Source organism: Macadamia integrifolia, unplaced genomic scaffold (assembly GCF_013358625.1).
Source record: "Macadamia integrifolia cultivar HAES 741 unplaced genomic scaffold, SCU_Mint_v3 scaffold717, whole genome shotgun sequence".
Classification (NCBI taxonomy): domain Eukaryota; kingdom Viridiplantae; phylum Streptophyta; class Magnoliopsida; order Proteales; family Proteaceae; genus Macadamia; species Macadamia integrifolia.
The window spans coordinates 197,010-217,008 of NW_024870522.1; the positions used below are offsets into that span (position 1 = coordinate 197,010).

The 19,999-nt window shown below is 38.7% G+C and overlaps 1 protein-coding gene across 1 annotated transcript in view; it reads right to left on the bottom strand.

The window, feature by feature from the left end:
* The window catches only part of LOC122069798 (putative ATP-dependent RNA helicase T26G10.1), a 38,783-nt gene that overhangs the window by 2,578 nt on the left and 16,206 nt on the right, over window positions 1-19,999 (bottom strand). Inside the window, exons 2-3 of the mRNA XM_042633889.1 lie at window positions 15,368-15,459; window positions 14,973-15,145 (exon numbers count right to left, since the gene is read on the bottom strand). Coding sequence (XP_042489823.1) covers window positions 14,973-15,145; window positions 15,368-15,459 — 265 coding nt within the window. The remainder of the gene's footprint in view (window positions 1-14,972; window positions 15,146-15,367; window positions 15,460-19,999) is intronic.

Sequence of the window (19,999 nt, forward strand, 5' to 3'; positions counted from 1 at the left end):
AACTAACTTGACTATATTGCTCACGAAGTGAAAAGAAACTAACCAAACTAAATAGGAAACTGAAATATGAAATATGGAGCCACACTACTGTTCACGTGAACAGTGTCACATACTGTTCATGTGAACAGTAAATTCTGAGTTATTATTCACGTGAACAGCAATTTCTGACTCTTGCCTTTGTCTTCTTCTTCAAGCTTTGATCTACATCACACTATTTTGAGAATAAGGGTACTTTTGTGATTTCCGGTCTGTGCCTTTTTTGGTCTTAACTCTAGTATGACATCAAACAGAGCTGTTTGGAGGGCAAATATCCATGTAGCAGATTGCGTTTAGTGGGATGACCCAAAGGTGTTGCATTGCCTTATTTCTTTTCTTGATCAATCCCCCCCTCTCTCTTCTACCTCTTATCTTTTCCTATGATAGATCCATGTAACTGACCCCATTTAGTGTGGAAAAGGCTAAAGTTATTGTTGTTGTTGTTTGTTGTTGCCTTTTTTGGTCAGAGGTTTCTATTTTTTTTTCCTTTTTCGAGGGTCTTTTAAGTGCTACATTTATATTTATATCTTGGTTTCAGTCATGTTTCTAAATCTCCCTGAAATTTTCTAGTTTTGGTACGGTCCAAGACGAAACAGGGGGTCAAAACCAAAATGTGAATGGTTTTTGAGTTTCGCATGGTTTGATCAAATTGGTATAACCCACGCTTATATAAGTGACATGTTTAGATGGAAACATACACAGTTTCCCATATTTCAACTGAATCTCTCAAGTTTCATAGGTTTCGACCAAGAAAGGGGGAATCTGGCGGCCATAAAAAATAAATTTTTGCTCTAGGTTTTGCAATCTTCTTCTAGTCCTTGCATTATCAACCAAGACCAACTTAGAAAGGACTTTTAGGAGCTTCAAGGTAAACCCCATTTTCCTCCAAACTTCTTTATTCAACGAGATAGTAAACATGAATTCTTTTAAAAGCAACCATTTGTGCCATATGAATAGGGTGGGACTCCTACAACGTGTTGATGATATGGCTTATAGGTGGGCAGTGATGGACTTTTAGAACAATTGGGCCCAAAACATGTCAAGGGATATATGTGTTGCATTCAGAGGGGCTCTATGACATCTACAGTGGTATATATCTCGTGGATTGGAGCTGCTTAGAAACCCCTCTTGGTATTGAGTGGTGAGTGTTGTATGACTAATTCAATATCTAAGCTATTGTTTTGATTGTTTTAATTTTCAATAGCTTATTTACATTTCTAGTATCTAAGTTATATGTAAACTTAGTGTTTACGACAAATTAACAAGGCTAGTGTACAACATCATTTAGCATACATTAGCAAACTTGAGTTAACACCAGAAGTAGGGGTGCCAGTACCTAAACTGAACAGATAAAGCTGAGCCGGACCGAGCTGATTGAACCCGGACCAAACCGAACCAAGGCCTTATTGGGCCGGTTTCAGTGTGTGTTTTGGATCCTATTCAGTTTCGGCTCAGTTTGGGCTAAACACACTGGCCAATGGAACTAAACACATAACCGAACACCAAACCAGACTAACCTGATCAGATATAAACTGAACCCTAAAACCTAGCCCACCCAAGTGGGCCAACCGGCCAAGTATAAACAATTTTCTTTCAATCTTTCCCCAATTTCGAAAGCTCTAACGAATCTTAACTATTCATAACCCTAAGAAGTAAGAACAAGAGTTTGAGCTTTGGCAATCTAGCAGCCAACGCTGCTACCTCTCCGAAGTCTTCTCATCTCGGGCCCTCGATGACGGCAACTCCTCAGCCTCAGGCTACTAAGGACGAAGGACCTCATCTCGGCGAGTGGATGTCTCTACAGCACCATCATCCTTGTCTCCTCCGTTTGTTCGAGATCGAGACTTCGAGTAACAGAGGGATGGAGCTGTTTGAGAAAAATAAAAAAACTGAACAAAGATGAGAGATCCAATGGATTTGATTTAAAAAAAAGTTATAAATTGGAAGTGTATAGCCTATAACCATTGTCACATGAGGGCTGGGTTTGGGTATAAGTGTATAGCCGTATAACCATTGCCAGATTGTCTCTGTTATCTTAATATGGGTATAATCAGTTCAGTTGGAATTTTATTTATTTATTTATTTTTTTGGGTATGACCATTGACCTTTTTTTTTCAGTAACTGTATAGTCATTGACTCTGTTATCTTGATGTGGGTACTCATGATCATGATACAAACTTCCAAAGTAGGGAACCTATATTTCTTCTTTATTGTTGGACCTAGAGTAGCTTGCCCATTGTTGTACTTATTTTTCTGAACTTAATGGTATTTAATTCCTATTTGTGCCTTACGGATATTTATCCAACCAACTTTGTATATGGAAATTGCCACAGCATAACCATATGCTAATTGTATGTGCAGAGGCTAAAACTTGACCATTTAACATATTAGCCTTTCTAAAACCACTCCACAAAGCAGGTGTGCAGCTTGAGTTGTTTCTCCATCATTTTTATCCAAAACATTTTAAGCCTTATTTTGCAATAAATCAGTCTGTTTTGTAAAATCTGTAGAAATTTTTTTCTCACTAGTTGCATTACCCTCTGGCCTCCGGAAAATGGATTGGGAGACATTCTGTTGGGCTAATACAGTACTCCCTTTCTTTTATTTCCTTTTTCCAACCCAAACATGGAAGAATTTTCTGAGGAAATTGGTCATTGTCTTCTCCTTTTTCTCTATAACCTATCTTCTAGGCATCAAATATAGGAAAAAGAGAGCTCTACACAGATGGATCAGTGACATCGAACTTCTAAACTAAAAGGTTCGAAAATAGAATAAAAATCAGTGACTTGTAAGTCCTAAAAGGTAATTTAAACTACTTTGTGAGAAAGTGTTCTCTTACAAAAATCTACTAGTATAGTTAAGAGGAGCGATTTCCTTGCTTCTGATTTTTCTTGTTCTGATTCCTCTTTCCTGAAATCTTTTATCACCAAGACTGGAAACTCTATGTTATAAGCTTCGAATCTCTGATAGTTGTTCCATGGCTTGCATCCTTGTTCAGCAAATTATAATTTGTTATTAATATCAGTTTTTGATGGTTATTAATATGTTGGATGTATTCTTGTTAATTATAGAAACATCCAACGAAAATGTCAATATAGAATGTGCGTCCGATTGTGGGTCAAATGTTGATGCTATGTCTGATGATGGACCTTATAGTCCTGGAGTTCCACTAACAGCACCTTCAGGTGCCATAACAATTTAAGCAAACAAAATTAACAAGAGAAGAAGGAGTTTAGTTTGGGATGAGTTTAAAATCCTTGATGGGAAGGATTTTGCTGATGGGAGGAATCAAGCAAAATGCAAAAGATGTAGGCAAGTCTGTAAGGCTGAAAATAATGTTAATGAAACTAAAAGCCTTAAGAGACAAGTTCTACATTGCCCAAAATACGAAAGCCCAAAATAGGAAAACAAATGAAACACAAGCACCCAAATGATTTTGGGAGTAAATGTTGGGAAATGATGTTAAGAGATAAAAAGGTAATTAAGACTTTGTGCGTGACAAAGTTAGAAGGGTTATTGTGAGATATAAGTTAATCACATGCCATTTTCTGGACTACACAGATATTACCCGAAACACATAGATGGCAGAGATTTTGAGGTTTTACAATTTGGAGTCTATTAGAATCAAGAATTTACTTAATTCATTTGCTGGGAAGATTTCTTTGACAAGTGATTTGTGGACATCCATCACCAATGAAGGATAACTTTCTTCGACTTCCCTTTATATTGATAAGGACTGCGTGTCGTATAAGAAATCGTTGAAGTTTTGCATTATGCCACCTCCACACCATTGGTATCTATATTTGTGAAATGGTTACAAAAATCTTGCCTGACTGGGGTATTCGTCGGAAATTGTTTTCAATTACTTTGGATAATGCTACTGTTAATTTCTATTCTGTTGAGTTGTTGAAGAAAAACTTAAATTTGAAGAATACCCTTTTTTTTGTAGAGGATTATACTTTCTTAATAGGCGTTGTGCACATATTCGCATTCTTATTGTACAAGATGGACTAAAGCACATAAAGGATTCTGTGGTGTTGGTTCGATCAAGTATATTCTATGTGACAGGATCACAAACAAAGAAAGTAAAATTCTTGAAAATTTGTTACCAATTAGGATTTCAAAGTAGTAAGGGTTTACATGTTGATGTCTCCACAAGGTAGAACTCAACCTATCTCATGCTTGAATCTACTTTATTTTATTATAAAGCATTTGAGAACCTTAGACTAGTGGATGTCAATTTTAAAACTTGTCCTAGTTATAATCAATGGTTGAACATTGAGAGATTGACAAGTCTTGTGTATCCCTTCTATGAAATTACTGTTTTGCTTTCTGGTTCCTAATATCCCACAACAAATTTATATTTTAAAATGTTTAGGAGTTTAACAAAAATTTGTTATAAAAGGGCTATCACGTGGGCTTAATTTTATGAAGCCAATGGCAAGTGGAAATAAAGAAGTTTGACAAAAATTGGAGTGATTATAGTTCAATTTTGACCACTGCTTTGGTGTTTGACCCTCGTTACAAGCTTAGTTTTATGACTCGAGCATTTTCGGTTTCAAGCCACTGAAGTTAATGTAAGTCCTCTGCCATTGAGGGGAATTACCCACCCCAGTAGTGAAATACATCGAAGTATGGCCCACATACCTGCACATACCCAAGGAACCCTCCACACAGCCAGCTGGCCTAGAAATCCATTTACCTTTTTACAAAAGAGAATCAATATATAATTTTCATGTATATAAATGTGAATCCATATTTGTTTTTCTCCGTAAACAATCTTCTCATTTACGATCAACGTCTTTTGGAGCACACCCATAATGGACACAAACAGCCACACCGGCTAATAGTCATTGGTGGATCACCATCACTCGGTGAACACCCTCCAGTGAGGGTATTGACCAGAAGTGAGCTATTTTGCCGTGGGGCCCGGGCCCTCGCACCCATACACCTCAGGCTACCTTCAGTAGTTGGTACAACCTACCAGAGAGTGGATTAAGGTGTTAGGTCACCCCAAAGAGGGCCTGCTAGTGCCAATTGGGGAATTAAACCAGTAATGGGAGAAAACCCATTTATTTCCCAAACCGTCCCTAGCCAACTTAAGTTACTATAAATAGAGTCATTAGTTCATTCATTTCATTGCCTACCAAATTAAGACAAGAGAAGGGAGAAAGGAGAAGAAGAAGAAGGAGAGAAGCAAGGGAGGGGTCATCTCCACTCACCACACATCAAGGTGAGTTAAAGCTCTCTCCCCTACCTCTATTGTATACTTGTCCTCTCTCTCTTACACCATTTCTTCACCCAAGCTAAATTAAGAACCCTAACCGAAATCCCCTCTACCCACCTACTTGGTTTACAAATTAAGTTGGCAATTTTGTGTAGGAGACCTAATCTATCTAATTAAACCACTCACATTTGAGTGGGGAGACCCAATATAGAAAAGCCCCAATTTAAAACCTTAGATTTAACTACTTAAACCCAAACTTTGAGAATTTGACCAAATCTTCTATAACCTACCATCCTAACCTAACTATGAGTTGGGGATATAATGCAATAAACCTAGACTAAAAGGTTTGGGATGGTCACAATTGGGTTAAGAGACCCTACAAATGAGACCCAAAACCGATTTCCCCAAATTGTATCAACCTAAACCCTAAACTTGGGGAAATGACCAAAGTCCTAAAACTTATGTAGCCTAAACTACTAATCACACCATTCCTAAGCTACGTGGTTTATGTTGATGCTACATACATGAAACCTAACCCTAGGACTCAAAACCCTAGCTTGTACACTAACCAAAAGTGGGTAAAATGAGAAGTGGGAGAAGAACCATCACTCCAATGGAAAATTGGGACATAGTCACTCAAAAAGACCTCAATGACCTTGGGAGCAAATCTAGGCAGACAAGTCTCGGATTTGGCTCCACCCGGTAAGCATCCACCGGTGGACAACCTATAGATTTATGAACTCCTCGGATCCATCCACTGGTGGGTCACCACCAGTCGATGAGCATCCACCGGTGAACCATCTAGAACCCTGTTTTGACTTTCTTTTTGAATGGTCAGTTGACCTATTGGGTGCCCTTCTCCATGCTTGATCATTAACCTAAAACCTTATGTTTTCCAATGGATAGTGCCGTCAAGGGATGAGGCTACGCGGCGTGGAATCATCGACTATATACAACCAGTAGGGACAAAAGGTGCGTGGGTGTAGTGATTTATTTTGAGTGTTTTTACTTGTTTATTCCTTCCTATGATCATAAAAATGTGCATCATAAACCCTATTATTGATGGAAGGCCCAGTAGAGAAAGGGGGAAATCCCTGAGAGAACTCAGAGTTGTAGGGGAGAAGAGAATAGTTCACACAAGGGGGAAAGGAGTAACACATCTTGCACCATACCCGGCGCCAAAACATTAAATTCAATTCGTCATTCAAAATCTTTCTAATTACTTGGGTTACATGCCTTTATATAATAAAATGAAATTAAAACTGACCTAATAAAATCTAAAACTGAAATACTAACTTCTAATTACATTTTTAATTCTAACTAATAAAATTAGAAACGAAATAAAGCTCAAGTTAGTAACATCCTAGTTGACTAACAACTACCCAAAACAAAAGCATATCTTCCCAAATAAAATAACTCAAAATTTCCTAAATAAAGTAAATCCTAAAATATTCTATTGATCCCAAAAATCAAATTGGATCTGGTTCGTCTTGGTTGACGTTGCCCGAAGGGTCAACCCGGTTCAGCCTCAATTATGCATCAACTCCCCTAATGTTGAGAAAAACTCGTCCACTAGTTTTAAAGAATGATAACAATAAAAATTCATGAGCGGGGGTGAATTGCTTTGTCCGCATCATGAACAAACTCCAAGATATGAAGCTTTGGAGGTGCATTCAAGTCCGAAAAATCATGGGGAAGAACAAACTCATGATGGTGAACAACAGGCACTGCATTGATGTCCTTCATTACTTAATCCACGATTTTCTCACTTTCCGTTGTCATCACCTATTCCACAGTAGGACGGACTTCCACTTGCGTTGATGCATTTGGTTCGTCTTGCGGTTGTACTAGGGGTATCACTTTCTTTGGTTCAACCAATCCATGAAGATTAATTTTTTTACACATGTGGTAAGCTTGGAGGGTGCACACATTGTTGTCACAATCAAGGATTCCGTCTCGTTGTTCCAACCAACCTTGACCCAATTTAATGATGTGTTGAGGAGAGTCAAACACTTCACAAAAAGCACTATCATAATAATGAGAAAAAGAAAATCCAACAAACACATCATCCTCTAACTTAAAAATTATCTAATTGGTCTTTGACAACTTATCCACCACAGATTGTGAAACAAAATTGTCGTGCTGTCTCTCATCAATCAATAAATGAGTAGGTTTTCCATTTAGCGTCACACTCTGAATTTGAACACAAAAGGTTCCATGACAATAATAAAAGGTTCAAATAAAAGGAAGGGAAAAATGGTAAATACATGGAAGGTGATATTGGGATGGTAGAATGGTAATTAATATGAAATTCTTAAGTGGGTGGCAGTACTGTAATATTTTGAAGTTCAATAATGAACTTACAATATAACACGTATGGTGGGGTATACTTGGAAGTAAGGGAAAAAGAAAAGGACAACATAGAATAGGATGGGAAGCGGGGGGTAATAATGGAAGATAAGAGATAAAACGAAAAAGGGAAATAGGGGAGGGGTACCGTGATGGATAAAAGGAAGGAGAAGGTCTTCTTCTTGGAGACTGAATCAGTAGAGATGGTTTCCCTTGGGATTCTGCTGTAGAATCATAGGAAACCAGCACAAAGTGGCAGAAACTTGGAGAAGGTTGATGACCAGTGGTGAAGTGAAAGGATACCAACGATCGTAGCTGCGAACCAAGTATGAATCTTTTTCTTTTTTTCTCTCCTCGTCTCTCTCTCTCTCTTCCCTTGTCTTCTCTTCTTCTTCTAATCTTCTTGCTTCTTTTTTTTTTTTTTTATTTATTTATTTGTTCATGCTTTGAGGAAGGCGGAGGGTTGAAGAGGGCGATGGGTTTGAGAGAAAATTCCATTTTTATTTTATTTTTTTTTTGCTGGAACAAACTAGATCGAGGGAAGGGGGTCGCTCAAAGGGGTTAGAGGTGGGTTTGGGTTTTGGTTGGGAACAATGAAGAAGAGAGATCCTTTTTTTTCACACGAACCCAAAAGGAAGGAGTCGACAATAAGTTTATGCGGGAGATTGTAGAGGAAGAGGGTAACTATGGGAGGGTGCAATGAAAGGCCTTTTTTCTTTTAATATTGCTGTTCTCAGTCTCTGAAAATACTAGAATAGGGAATGGGAGAAGAAGGGAAAGAAAGGAGACGAAGCAAGGACCCCTCGACTCTGATACCACATGATGGAGGGCCGGTAGAGAAAGGGGGAAATCCCTGAGAGAACTCAAAGTTGCGGGGGAGAATAGAAGAATTCGCACAGGGGGAAAGGAGTCACACGTCTTACACCATGCCCAGCACCAAAAACATTCAATTCAATTCATCATTCAAAATGTGTCTAATTACTTGTTACATGCCTTTATATAATAAACTGAAATTAAAACTGGCCTAATAAAATCTAAAACTGAAATAACAACTTCTAATTACTTCCTCAATTCTAACTAATAAAATTGGAAATGAAATAAAGCTCAAATTAGTAACTCCCTAATTGACTAACTACCCAAAATAAAAGATTACATATCTTCCCAAATAAAATAACTCAATATTTCCTAAATAAAGTAAATCCTAAAATATTCTATTGATCCCAGAAATAAAATCAGATCCGGTTTGTCTCGGTTGAAATTGGCCGAAGGGTCAACCCGGTTCAGCCTCGATTCTGCATCAATTGTTATTTGAGATTTGAATGTGCATATTGGTTGTAATATGGAATGTTGGTGTTGGTGTTGACGTATAAAATGCAATGTGGCCAAGGTAGTTTCCGGTACTGGATGCCCATAGAGTGAGTGTATGGTTATGGTTGTGGGTGCACTATGGCCGAGTTAGTTTCCGATACTGCATTATGAATCATGATCACCTTGTTGTGATGTGATGTGATTCATGTTAGATTGCATTGGACTAAGAGAACAACCTGGGTGCTACAACCTCTTACTAATAGGGGTTAGGTATTGGCTAACCTCACCCGCCCGACATGGCCAAGGTTGTTATCTGTGTTGTGACAAACCCTTCGTGGCCGAGGTAGTTATCGGTGTTGTGGTCTATAGGGATCATTAATAGGGTCTTACAAGATATCGAAGGACACATGTAGGGATCAGTATGCTCCTTCGCAACTAACCTGTATCGTTAGGGATCGATGGCACATATCGGGACCAAGGATACCACCATTGTTACAGTAGCACTAATACTCCATCTGGACTTATTAGATCTGTTGACTAGGTTTGCATGATAATAATACGGATCATTCATGTCTTTTCATTCATTTAATATTGTTGAGAATTGTTGTCGCATTCATATTTGCTTGTGCTTGCTTGCATGTCCACCCCTCACTGGGCTTCGTGGAAGCTCACCCCATTTGTTGTATGTTTTTTAGATGGTAACCCAAGTGTTCCTTCAAATGCTGATGTGGATACTCCGGCTCTTTATGGAGAGGAGCTATGGGTCGAGGAGTTAGTCGAGCACGAACCAGGATGAGTTTATAAGGACTATGCCTATGAGGCATTTTGAAGATGATGTTATCATTTTCTCTTTTCTATTCTTTTTTGTATGTAATGGATGTAGCTATGATGGGTAGTTACTTGTAAGTATGATCAGGCGGGTTGAACAGTCTTTTGTGTGTATATATATATATTAAGTATCAATAGAAGTTCACCAGTTGTAATTATCTCAATAACTATTATATACTTGTGGATTTTAATTCATTTCATTTCATAACTTGTGATCTTAGAGTATTGCATAGGAGATCCTGGTTGGATTATTGGATATGAGATCGTGCCTAAGTCACCGGCCTTTAAGTAAGTGAAGGTGGGGTGTGAGTCGTGACAGGTGGGGGATGAGGATGAGGATGAGTAGCATCTTCGACATCTCCTGCATCAAAGATTACTGGTGATGTCTCGCCTGCTTAAGATGTCTAAGCATTTGCCATGAGTTGATCTAGGAAATCATCATCAGAGGAAGTATCAGTGTCTTGAAGTACTGCAAAAGAAGTGGGGTTAATGGAGAGGTTTCTAAGAAAAGAAATAAGAAGAATAGGGTTTTCTATGGTAGCAATGCCAGAGGTGGTTGAATGAGTTGTAACTGGTGTGGTTTCAGGGACAGCATATGGATCTAATGGAGGTTGGGATTGGTATGGCATTTTTGGTCTAGGTCTAGGCCTAGGTCTAGGTGAAGGGGAATAGGATGCTAAACATTGTTGTTGTTGTAAATCCTTAAGCAACTGGGTTGGAAAAGTAGGTGCAGGACTTGGGATTGGTGGGGTGGTAAGTAAATCCAACATGAGAGTCAAAAGGGTTTATATATTGGCCTGGTATAGAAGGGGGTCTAGGTTGGGAGGTTGCTTCAAGACTTCTGAGTTGGGATTCACGATGTTTTTCTTTTTCTTTTTCACTGATCATGGCAAAAGCCTAATTGAGGTTAGGGACCAATGGAGCAATAGTCATAAGCGCATCATGAAGTCGCTTGATCTTTCTGTGAAGACTTTTGATGAGATCTGTATGAGTGTCAATTGACTATCCCATTTTATCCTCATTTTGAACAATTCTTTCCAGGTATATATTTTGTACCGCAGAATTCTCATTTTCCAATTCAGTGCTGCTTCGCCTGAGGTGATCTGAGCAAAAGTACCATCAGAACGGCTAACTGAAGGAGATTTGACCTTCCAAATATGCTTGATTTTCTTGGTGTCTTCCTAATCAGTTGTTGGGGAGAAATTTGGGAGCCTTGGCAATTCGGTGGAGGATTCTCCTTGTCTCACTGGGTGTAAGGGAAAACAAAGGAACCGCTGGTGGAGCCGGTGGTGGCTGGTAAGGAGGTGGAGCAGGTAGTGGTTTACATGGAGACAAAGATTGTCTAGTCCTTGCAAAATCTCCGTATTTAACGAAAAATGTGTACCTTGCTTCATCACTCAATGGCCCTTTGTGGTGTCTCCGGCTTCATACCTTTCTCGCAAAATCTGTTGAGAAGTCTTTTTCTTTCTTCTTCTGCAAGAACTTTCTTCATCATCTGAAAAAGATACACAATTGGGGCAATCACAAACATCAAACCAGCAATGACTATCAAGACTTTGAAATTCATAGATTGGTTCGTCAGAATGATTGAAAACCATGATGGGGGCTGGTAGAGGTTCCATCATAGTGTTTCAGAAATCCTTGTGCTGAAGGTATCATCAGCATTGCAGCTGCAGGAGTTGGGAATTGAATCTCAACTTCTCCATTGGACTTCGAAGAAAAACAGGATTCTGGAGTCTGTACACCATTTGGTAGTGCAGAGTTGCAACTTGAGTAGTAGCCACTTGGGGGGCACCAATGATCTGAACTTGAACTTTGAGAGCTGCGGTAAGAAGCTGATCAGAAATTGGCATTTTGAAGTTAGGATACATAGTGAAGAATATTGTGCCAGTATTCAATGTTGTCTGGATTATGGCAACTACTACATGTTGATCCTGCTTGAAGCGACTGTCGAGAAGTGCAACTCAAGAGACAACTGGGAGACCTTTGCGTCCATGAAAAGTCAAAGCTAAGCGGGTAGCACCAATATGGAGATGGGTATAACCTTGTGAAGTTTAGTGCCAAGGTAACTCAGCAGGAAGCTCAAGAGTGAAGAGTTGTTCCTTTACAGTTGTTGGGATCTAGTACTGATCAAATTTGGAGGCCTAGATGTATTCTTTGAATGGAGGAGACTTTCGTGGTTTAAGGAGTGATTTGACAGGCTTTGTGACCGATTCGGGAAGTTTTGGGAAAAACTATGTAAGGATTAAGAAGGGGATAGTTGGTGGGATGAATCAGTTGTTCTTCTAGAAGATAACTTACTTCACATAAGTAATCTACCTTAGAACTAGAGGTGGAAGAAAGGGGAGAAGAAGTTGAGAATGAGGAAGAACTAGAAAAACTTGAGCGTGCAGAATAAGTCATGATTGACGAGGACATTCTTTTATATTATCAACCTGTTCTTTCTAATTTTGGGGGGGGGGGGGTGTCTAGTCTGTGAAGCAAAAGGTCTGAATAATATCATCCGGATGGGATCCCGAGACAAAAAGGGGCATAATATCGGCCTCTTTCCTGAACAGCCCCACTGGGTCTCAAAGGCTTGTGCTAGAAGATATTATACAGAAGGCAAGGAAGTTCGTTAAAGAAATATCAGCTTTGATATGGAGGATCCACTGGGTGGCTACCATAGAGCATACTATGATATTTCGATAACTTTGTATCCTCAAAAAATTTATAATAAGTTCCAGCTGTCAACCTAACACATCACTAAAAATCAGCCACAGGCTTATAACGATAGATTATAATGAGGAACTAACTGTCTACCTGATGTACCATATAGGTCAATCAAGCCAAAGTGTCCTACACGCATTACATCCACCACCAAGACAATCCATCACCCAACCTACTTTTATGAAAGGAGGAATGATATAACGAATTCTTGACAGCCCCACTAAGCATGAAAGTAACAACTCGAACACACAACTCCACATTGAAAACTATGTAAACAACACACAACTCCGAATTGAAAACTAGATACATAACACAAAACTCCGCATTGAAAACTAGAAAAGCAACCTACAACTCGAGCCAATGGTATCTGTAAATATTGGTTTAATGCACCAGCATAAAGCCCACCACCACAAGCAAACCATTTGCAACTCACGTGTGTTACTTCCACCACCAGACATTCTTTGACTGTGTGTTGTCTTAACTCTTCTTTCACTTTTGGTTGCAGCATCTAGGAATGGTAGGACACACTTTTGGTCTTAACTACTCAACACATCACTTCTGGAGGACAAAGAAATACAATAGTTTCAGGGAATACTCTTTTTGAAAGTTTTAGGTGGATGTTCTATGGTTTTGTTGTTTGATTTCTCATTTGATATTTTGATGTGATGGATGCTTTGATGTTTGAGTATATTGATGAAGTTGTGATATTTATATTTCTTTGTTTTTTTAGCTAATGCTTTGATGTTTTGAGAGTATTGTTGATGCTATGATGTTAAGAGTGATAAAGCCTATAAAGCTTCAACCATGGACGATTTAAGGATTTTGTTGTCAACTAAGCTTGGAGCCTTAGACAATGGACAATGGACACTGTTTATCATTTTTATTTTTATTTTTTTGCCCATGCTTTGTATATTTTTGTTTTTGGGTTTGAATCTAGTTATGATCTCCATTTGTGGCCCTAACCTATGAAGCCAAACAAGAGGACAAAGATTGTTGGACTTGTGCTGATTTGTATTTTAAATCCAACCAAAATTTTAAAGCTATTGCTAATTTAATGGAATGATTGGGGATTTGGCCCATTTGATTTTGAGTGTTTGGAATGTAAATGAGCTCCAACAGCCCACAAGTCCAATATATCACTGGAAAAAAATGGGGGAATTAAGCCTAGTCCCCAGCGGCCCAGCCCATTCAAAAAGGTTACATTAAGATTTATAACCGGTTTCATAATGGCTTCATACCGGGTTTAAAAATCGAACCAAACCGGAATCCGGAAACTCCTTATTGGGTCGGCTTCAGTTTCTACAAAACACACACTGAAAAAATCAGACCAAACCCAAGCTGAACCGGCCCATTGACACCCGTTACCACAAGTACCCTTTTGGGTGTTCTTTTGTGAAAGTAGTTCATGGATTTGCTTTAAAAGGTTAAAAGAAAATAGGTTGTACACAAAAAAATCAGACCCAAAGAAAATACTTTCTGGAGGTCAAAACCAAGGTTTCCACATCTCAGAAAAGTACTGATGGTTTCTCCAAAATTTCGCAGGTTTCGACCTATATTTCGGTTAAAACCAAGGTCAAAACCTAGTTAAAATCCGAGATTTAGAACCTTCGTTTTAATTGCTCTTAGTCTAATAAATTTTAAAGAGTGAAGTTGCTTCTTGATCAAGCTACTTATATTTCATACCAGAAGTAAATAAGCTCTTCTGTCAGAAGTTATGAATGAAAGAGATGACCAACAGTCATGTTTTTTGCTTTTCTTGGGAACTCCAAGCCCCCTCCAATGGTGAACAATTTTTTTTCTTTTCTATCTTCTCACCATACTGCAAAATCTTGCTCACAGCCCTTAACCCCTCATCCAAAATACTTTTCCTACAAACCTGACACTTGTTGCAACGCTATTTCAACCCCCTCCCCTTCTGTTTTGGACAGCAGCTCTTTTCTGTCCAAAGCTTGGGACTGTACAATATTAAAAAGTATGTCCTTTATTACCTCACTAAAGGCCTTCTCACCCATATCAACCCATCTCTCACTAAAGAAATTATCACACCCTGCCACTCACCTAGCATTAACCCCATATATTAGCCCACAACCCTCACTTTTAATTACTTCTATGGTAGGTCAAACTAGCTGTCCTATGTCAATCATTGGTATCAAAGCAGAAGCGTAGCACAATACAATGGATAGACCTGAGAAGACCCCTGAACAGCAGCTATTTGCTGTCCAAAGCTTCAGACTGTACAATTTCAAAAGGTATATCCTTTTTTACCTCTATAAAGGCCTTCTCACCCTTTAACCACCTATATCAACCCATCCCTTACTACCTCACTAATTTGTAAGATGTCTTCTATATATAGATAGCAGCTGTAAGAACAGGCAGGAGATAATTATCCAAAAAGTTCCCTCAATGTTTTTGGGTGTAGTTGAATTCAATTCAACACAAGAAATAGCAACAGTTGTAGAACAGAAAACTTTTCCTAATGCATTAAAACTATAATATGTGTTTAGTGTTTACCCACCTTTTTAGTCATAGTAGCTGAAAATAAATAGGTATTCCGTTCTCGGGGAATAGCCTTTAAGATCTCATCAATTGTTTTCTCAAAATCCTCATTTAGAAGCCTATCAGCCTCATCCAATACCTGCAAAATATTCAGGTAATATGTCAGAAAAGAATTAATGCTTATTGAGTAATCTGTTTCTAAGTTCACTCAATGGAGCTGACAAGCCACAAATAGTGGAGCATGAAAATTGCATCCATGAGACCACTAGATCGACATGGGAACAACCTAAAATTATAAACTATGGGCCTGTATGATAACGTTTTCTGTTCTGCAGGAGTGTTTCTAAGACAAATATTTTTCTTTGTTTCTGTTCTTGGGGATTACTTCTGCACACACAAAAAAAAAAAAAAAACCATGTCTGATAACATCGAGTAAGCGTTTCCGAATCAACAAAGAAACAGAAACATGTCTGAAAGGCACAATAACAGAAGTACTACCGGCACTTCTACAAAATACAATTAAACCAATTATACTGTATGATGTAAGTCGAGATCACATAGGACCTAATCCCAGGCAGGACCTGAAATTCTGACTGAATAGGGAGAAATTCAAGAACTCACAAACCGGGACTCTGATGAGCCTAATCTTTGGACCGAATGGAGCCGTTGCGTGCTCCAACAAACCCTCAAAGTTTGGCCAATTTCTGATGACCGAGATGAGATATAAGCTGGTTGCAAGAAAAAGGAAACTTTTAGAAACTTTCGATATCTTGAGATTGCAGTCTCCGATGAACCTCAAATTTGAATCAAACGTTGCTCATGCAGACTATCCTTTAAAAGTTGAGTCTCGACTAATGGCTGGTTGGGAAGTTATGCTCAAGGAATGAAAAAGGAAACTTTATGGAGTTCTGCAGTAGTAGCTGCCAAGGCATTGAATGGCCTCCAAACTCTGGTCAAGTTCCCCTCTTGATGCACTTGAATAACTCTAACAAAAGGGCCTGAAGCAGATCTCCAAGCTGGAAGATAGGACTCGAATGGTACATCGAAACCCTAACAGGTTTGGCTCGATTCTGGCTGCAAGGCTGGCTTGAGGCTTCTAATTTTCAATCTTGCTGACGTCTTTGTTGGTCCAATGATGATCTTACAGCACTTAAAAATAAAGGGAAAACAAATAAGAAAAGGAATTCAATGGAGGGTTGAGAACGGGGAAGAAGGATAGGTATTGGTCATCTCACCACTCAAGTTTAGGCATCTCACATAGGGCCTCTCACCCATGGTTTTAAGTATCGATGCGTATCGGTATCGATAGGCATCGGCACGATACATACCGATACACTACAGGGAATTTTGGGCCCTCTTTTGTGTATCGGCATATCGGTAGTACCGTATCGTGTCGTGCCGTACCGTATCGGTACCGATACGTACGATACTCTGCGATACAAACTTTTGAAAATATGAAAATTCCCGTGAGTATCGGTACGTATCGGTACCATATCGGTACATATCGACTGCATCGTACAGTATCGAACCGATACGTACCGATACGGTACGATACGGCTACTTAAGTGTGAATGTGCCTTTTGTTGTTTGAAACAAACACTTCAAACTCTCACCAACAGTTTTCTATATTTCTCTTCTTTCTTCCCCTTTGATTCACACCTTTTTGGAGACTCAAATGGTAGATTGAAAGAAACATTGTGGAAGTGAATGGTTCAAAGAAGGAGAAAAACATAGTCCAAGAAGAACCTTGAACTTGAAAGTTGAAAATTTTGAATAGTAAGTTCTTGAATCTTTACTCACTTTTTTCAACTGTAACCTTAGATTTTCAAGTTTTTTTACAAATCTAAGGTTCATCATACTTAGAATCACATTTTGTGCATCATTATTACATGAAATCATTGGATTTATAAGGATTTACACACTTTTTTAAGAGAAAATGAGGGTTTCAATTTTTTTCAAATTTCTTGGATCTACTCATGCTCAATGGTTAAAAATGTTTAGATTTTTTATAAGTTATGTAAAAACAAGTGTTCTACAACATCCATAGAAAATTTTGATTTTTCTCAAAAAAATATATTTTCTTAATTTCTTTTTATTCAGAAATTAATTTTAAAAAAAATCCCAAAAAAAAAAAATTTTTTTAGAAAATTTAGTTCATTCAACTCTTAAAAATAATGTCATAACTTATAATTACTAAATACATGATTTCAAATGAAACCCACATTTTTTCCCCAAAGAAGTGAGGGTTTCAAATTTTTTTTATTTCTTAGATCTACTCAAATATATTGGTCCACACTTTGTTGATTTTTTATATGTTCTTTAAAAACATTTAATCTACAACTTCTATAAAAAATTTTAATTTTTCTAAATAGTTTTTATTTTTTATTTTTTTATTTATAAAATTAATTAAAAAAATGAGAAAAATACTAAAAAAATACAATTTTTTTATAAAATTCAGTTCATTTTAGTTTAAAAAATATATATATATAATTTAATTGGCCAATGACCATGATGTAAAATTAGATGCACAATTTTTTCCAAAAAAAGTGTGCATTTCAAGTTTATGTAAATTTGGAAAAATACAAAAAAATCTTTTTTTTTCTTTGGATGCATCTCATTTTAGTTTCTAAAAAAATGCTATTATGTACTAAATACTAAATCAATAAATATGCATATTAAGATTCATTATGTATCTTTGTAGGAAGATGGCGCCTAAAGAACGGACTAACGATATTGGATGGGCTACAGCCGAGAAAGTACAAGGCAATAGGTTGTGTACAAAATGCAATTACTGTGATACTATCCACCTAGGAGGTGGAATTACCAGACATAAACAACATTTGGCTGGAGGATTTTCTAATGTTGCCAAATGTACAAGTGCCCAGATGAAATAAGCAAAGCAATGAGGAAGCACTTAAGGGGAAGTAGAGATAAAGCAAAGAAAGTTGTTGAAGAAGATGATAGATTGGTTGAGAATCTAAGGGATCATGAGGATTATGAAGGATCTGATATGGAGGCAGAGGATGAAGATCAACAGCTTGCACGAGCGATGCATATTTCAAGGGAGGAAGCAAAAGAAAAACAATGGATAGCAGACAACTGAGAAGAAGTCAATCTGTAGGACCTAGGCGTGGTGGCCCAATGATTTATGAACAAGGTTCTGGCTCTAAAATTCGTCCAAGTGTAGATATTGGAGGCACTGTGAAGGGCATGTTTGATAAATTTACCTCCAGTGGTAAAAGTAAGGGGAAAAGGAGCCCAGAAATTAGAGATATGAGAGATGCACCATATAAACATCATGATGAAGGGCAACAAAGGATTGAAGAGGCTTTCCAACCAAAAACATTGAGTAAGAAAATTGGGAAAGCAATCTCTAGGTGGTTCCACAGTTCTATGATTCCACCTCACAAAGCTAAAGATCCGTACTTCAAGGCTATGGTCAAAGAGATTCAGACATGTGGGAAAAATGTGGAGCCACCCACACCCCATGAAATTGCAGGGCCATACTTAGATACTATTGTGAAAGAGGTGGATGAATACATTGAAGAGTTTAAATACAAGTGGCCTGAATATGGAGTGACCATCATGTGTGATGGGTGGAGTGGACCGACGAGGATGTCCATCATCAATTTTCTGATAAATTGTGATGGGAAAACAATATTCCATAAGTCGACTGAAAATTAAAGGTGCTGACCCCAGCAATTTAAAAGCAGTATGATTGGCCCTCTTGAATATACCACCCGGGTTGCCGACTGTCCTATTGACCATCCGGGCATAATGTCTAACCGCTACAGTGACCCGACAACCGCGACCACTGCTTCCCCCCAAATGGTAACCCAACACCTTACCCCCTGCTGGGAAGGGTCGTAGCACGTGTAGATGATAATCCTAAACCGCATGCTCATCTATGACAATAGTACGATTGCATAGTGCCACCACGTCCCATACCACGGGCCACCAATGCACTCGTTTCCAAGCCGACTACGGCATCTAGTCTATTAATGCATCATGCACAATGATGTCCACATTCATCACAGAAGCATATTATCACTTGCAATTAGAAAATAAACACAACACCCATGCATAACAATGTGAGGATGACTAATCCACATACCATTTTCATGATGACATGACTAGACTAGATATGATTAAATGAATGCCAAAATTTGCCTTGAAACAAGGCCAAACGTCCTCTCCCCACTTACCTGTAGTGTACAAGGATTCACGCTCGGTACAGGTAGGATCCGGTGCGAGAAACGTAGGATTTGGTGAACCTATCATGAGTGAGCGGAGTTAGTATTTCACCACTTTGGAATCAAGATTAACACGATCCAATGACAAGATCGTGTTTAGAATCCTAAAAGGTCACACGTCCGATTTGGGTCCAATCGGACGTAAGAATCACATTTGGAGCCTCTTGGTGGATCAGACAGCACCTGTCTATCCGACCGGTCTGGACCAGCGGGTAGGTCAGCCCGCCGGTTGGCCCGTCGGTCTAGCTCGTCGGTTGGGCCCAAGGCCCTACTAAGACCGGCAGGCAGGGTGGCCCGCCGGTTGTGCCCGAGGGCCCTGCCCTCTCAGGCGGGTGCCCACAGGCAGGCCAGATGGCCCACCGGTCTGGCCCACCAGTCTTGGCGGGAAACTGTTGTTCCTTCCCCAAACTTCCCTCAACCTTTGGGGATTCAAATAGGGCTTTTTCAAACCCATTCTTCACTCATTCAAGGTCTCATAAGATGGTTCTAACCTAAATCTAGGTTAGATTTAAGGAAAGGGGAGGCCATCTTACCTTCTTTGCTCAAGAGCACCTTCAAAACCCCAAAATCACTTCAAATCCACAATGCTTCTCCAACCTTGTAAATACTTTCTCAAATCCTTCAAGATCAACACATAAATCATCTATTAAACCTTAGATTCATCATTTCAAGGGGGATTTACAAGAACTCAAGAAACCCTACCCAAGTCAAGGGTTTTACTTGGGTATGGTGAAAGTTTAAGGAACCCAACCTTTGCTCACCTCTAAACGTAGATCTAGTGTTGGAGATCACT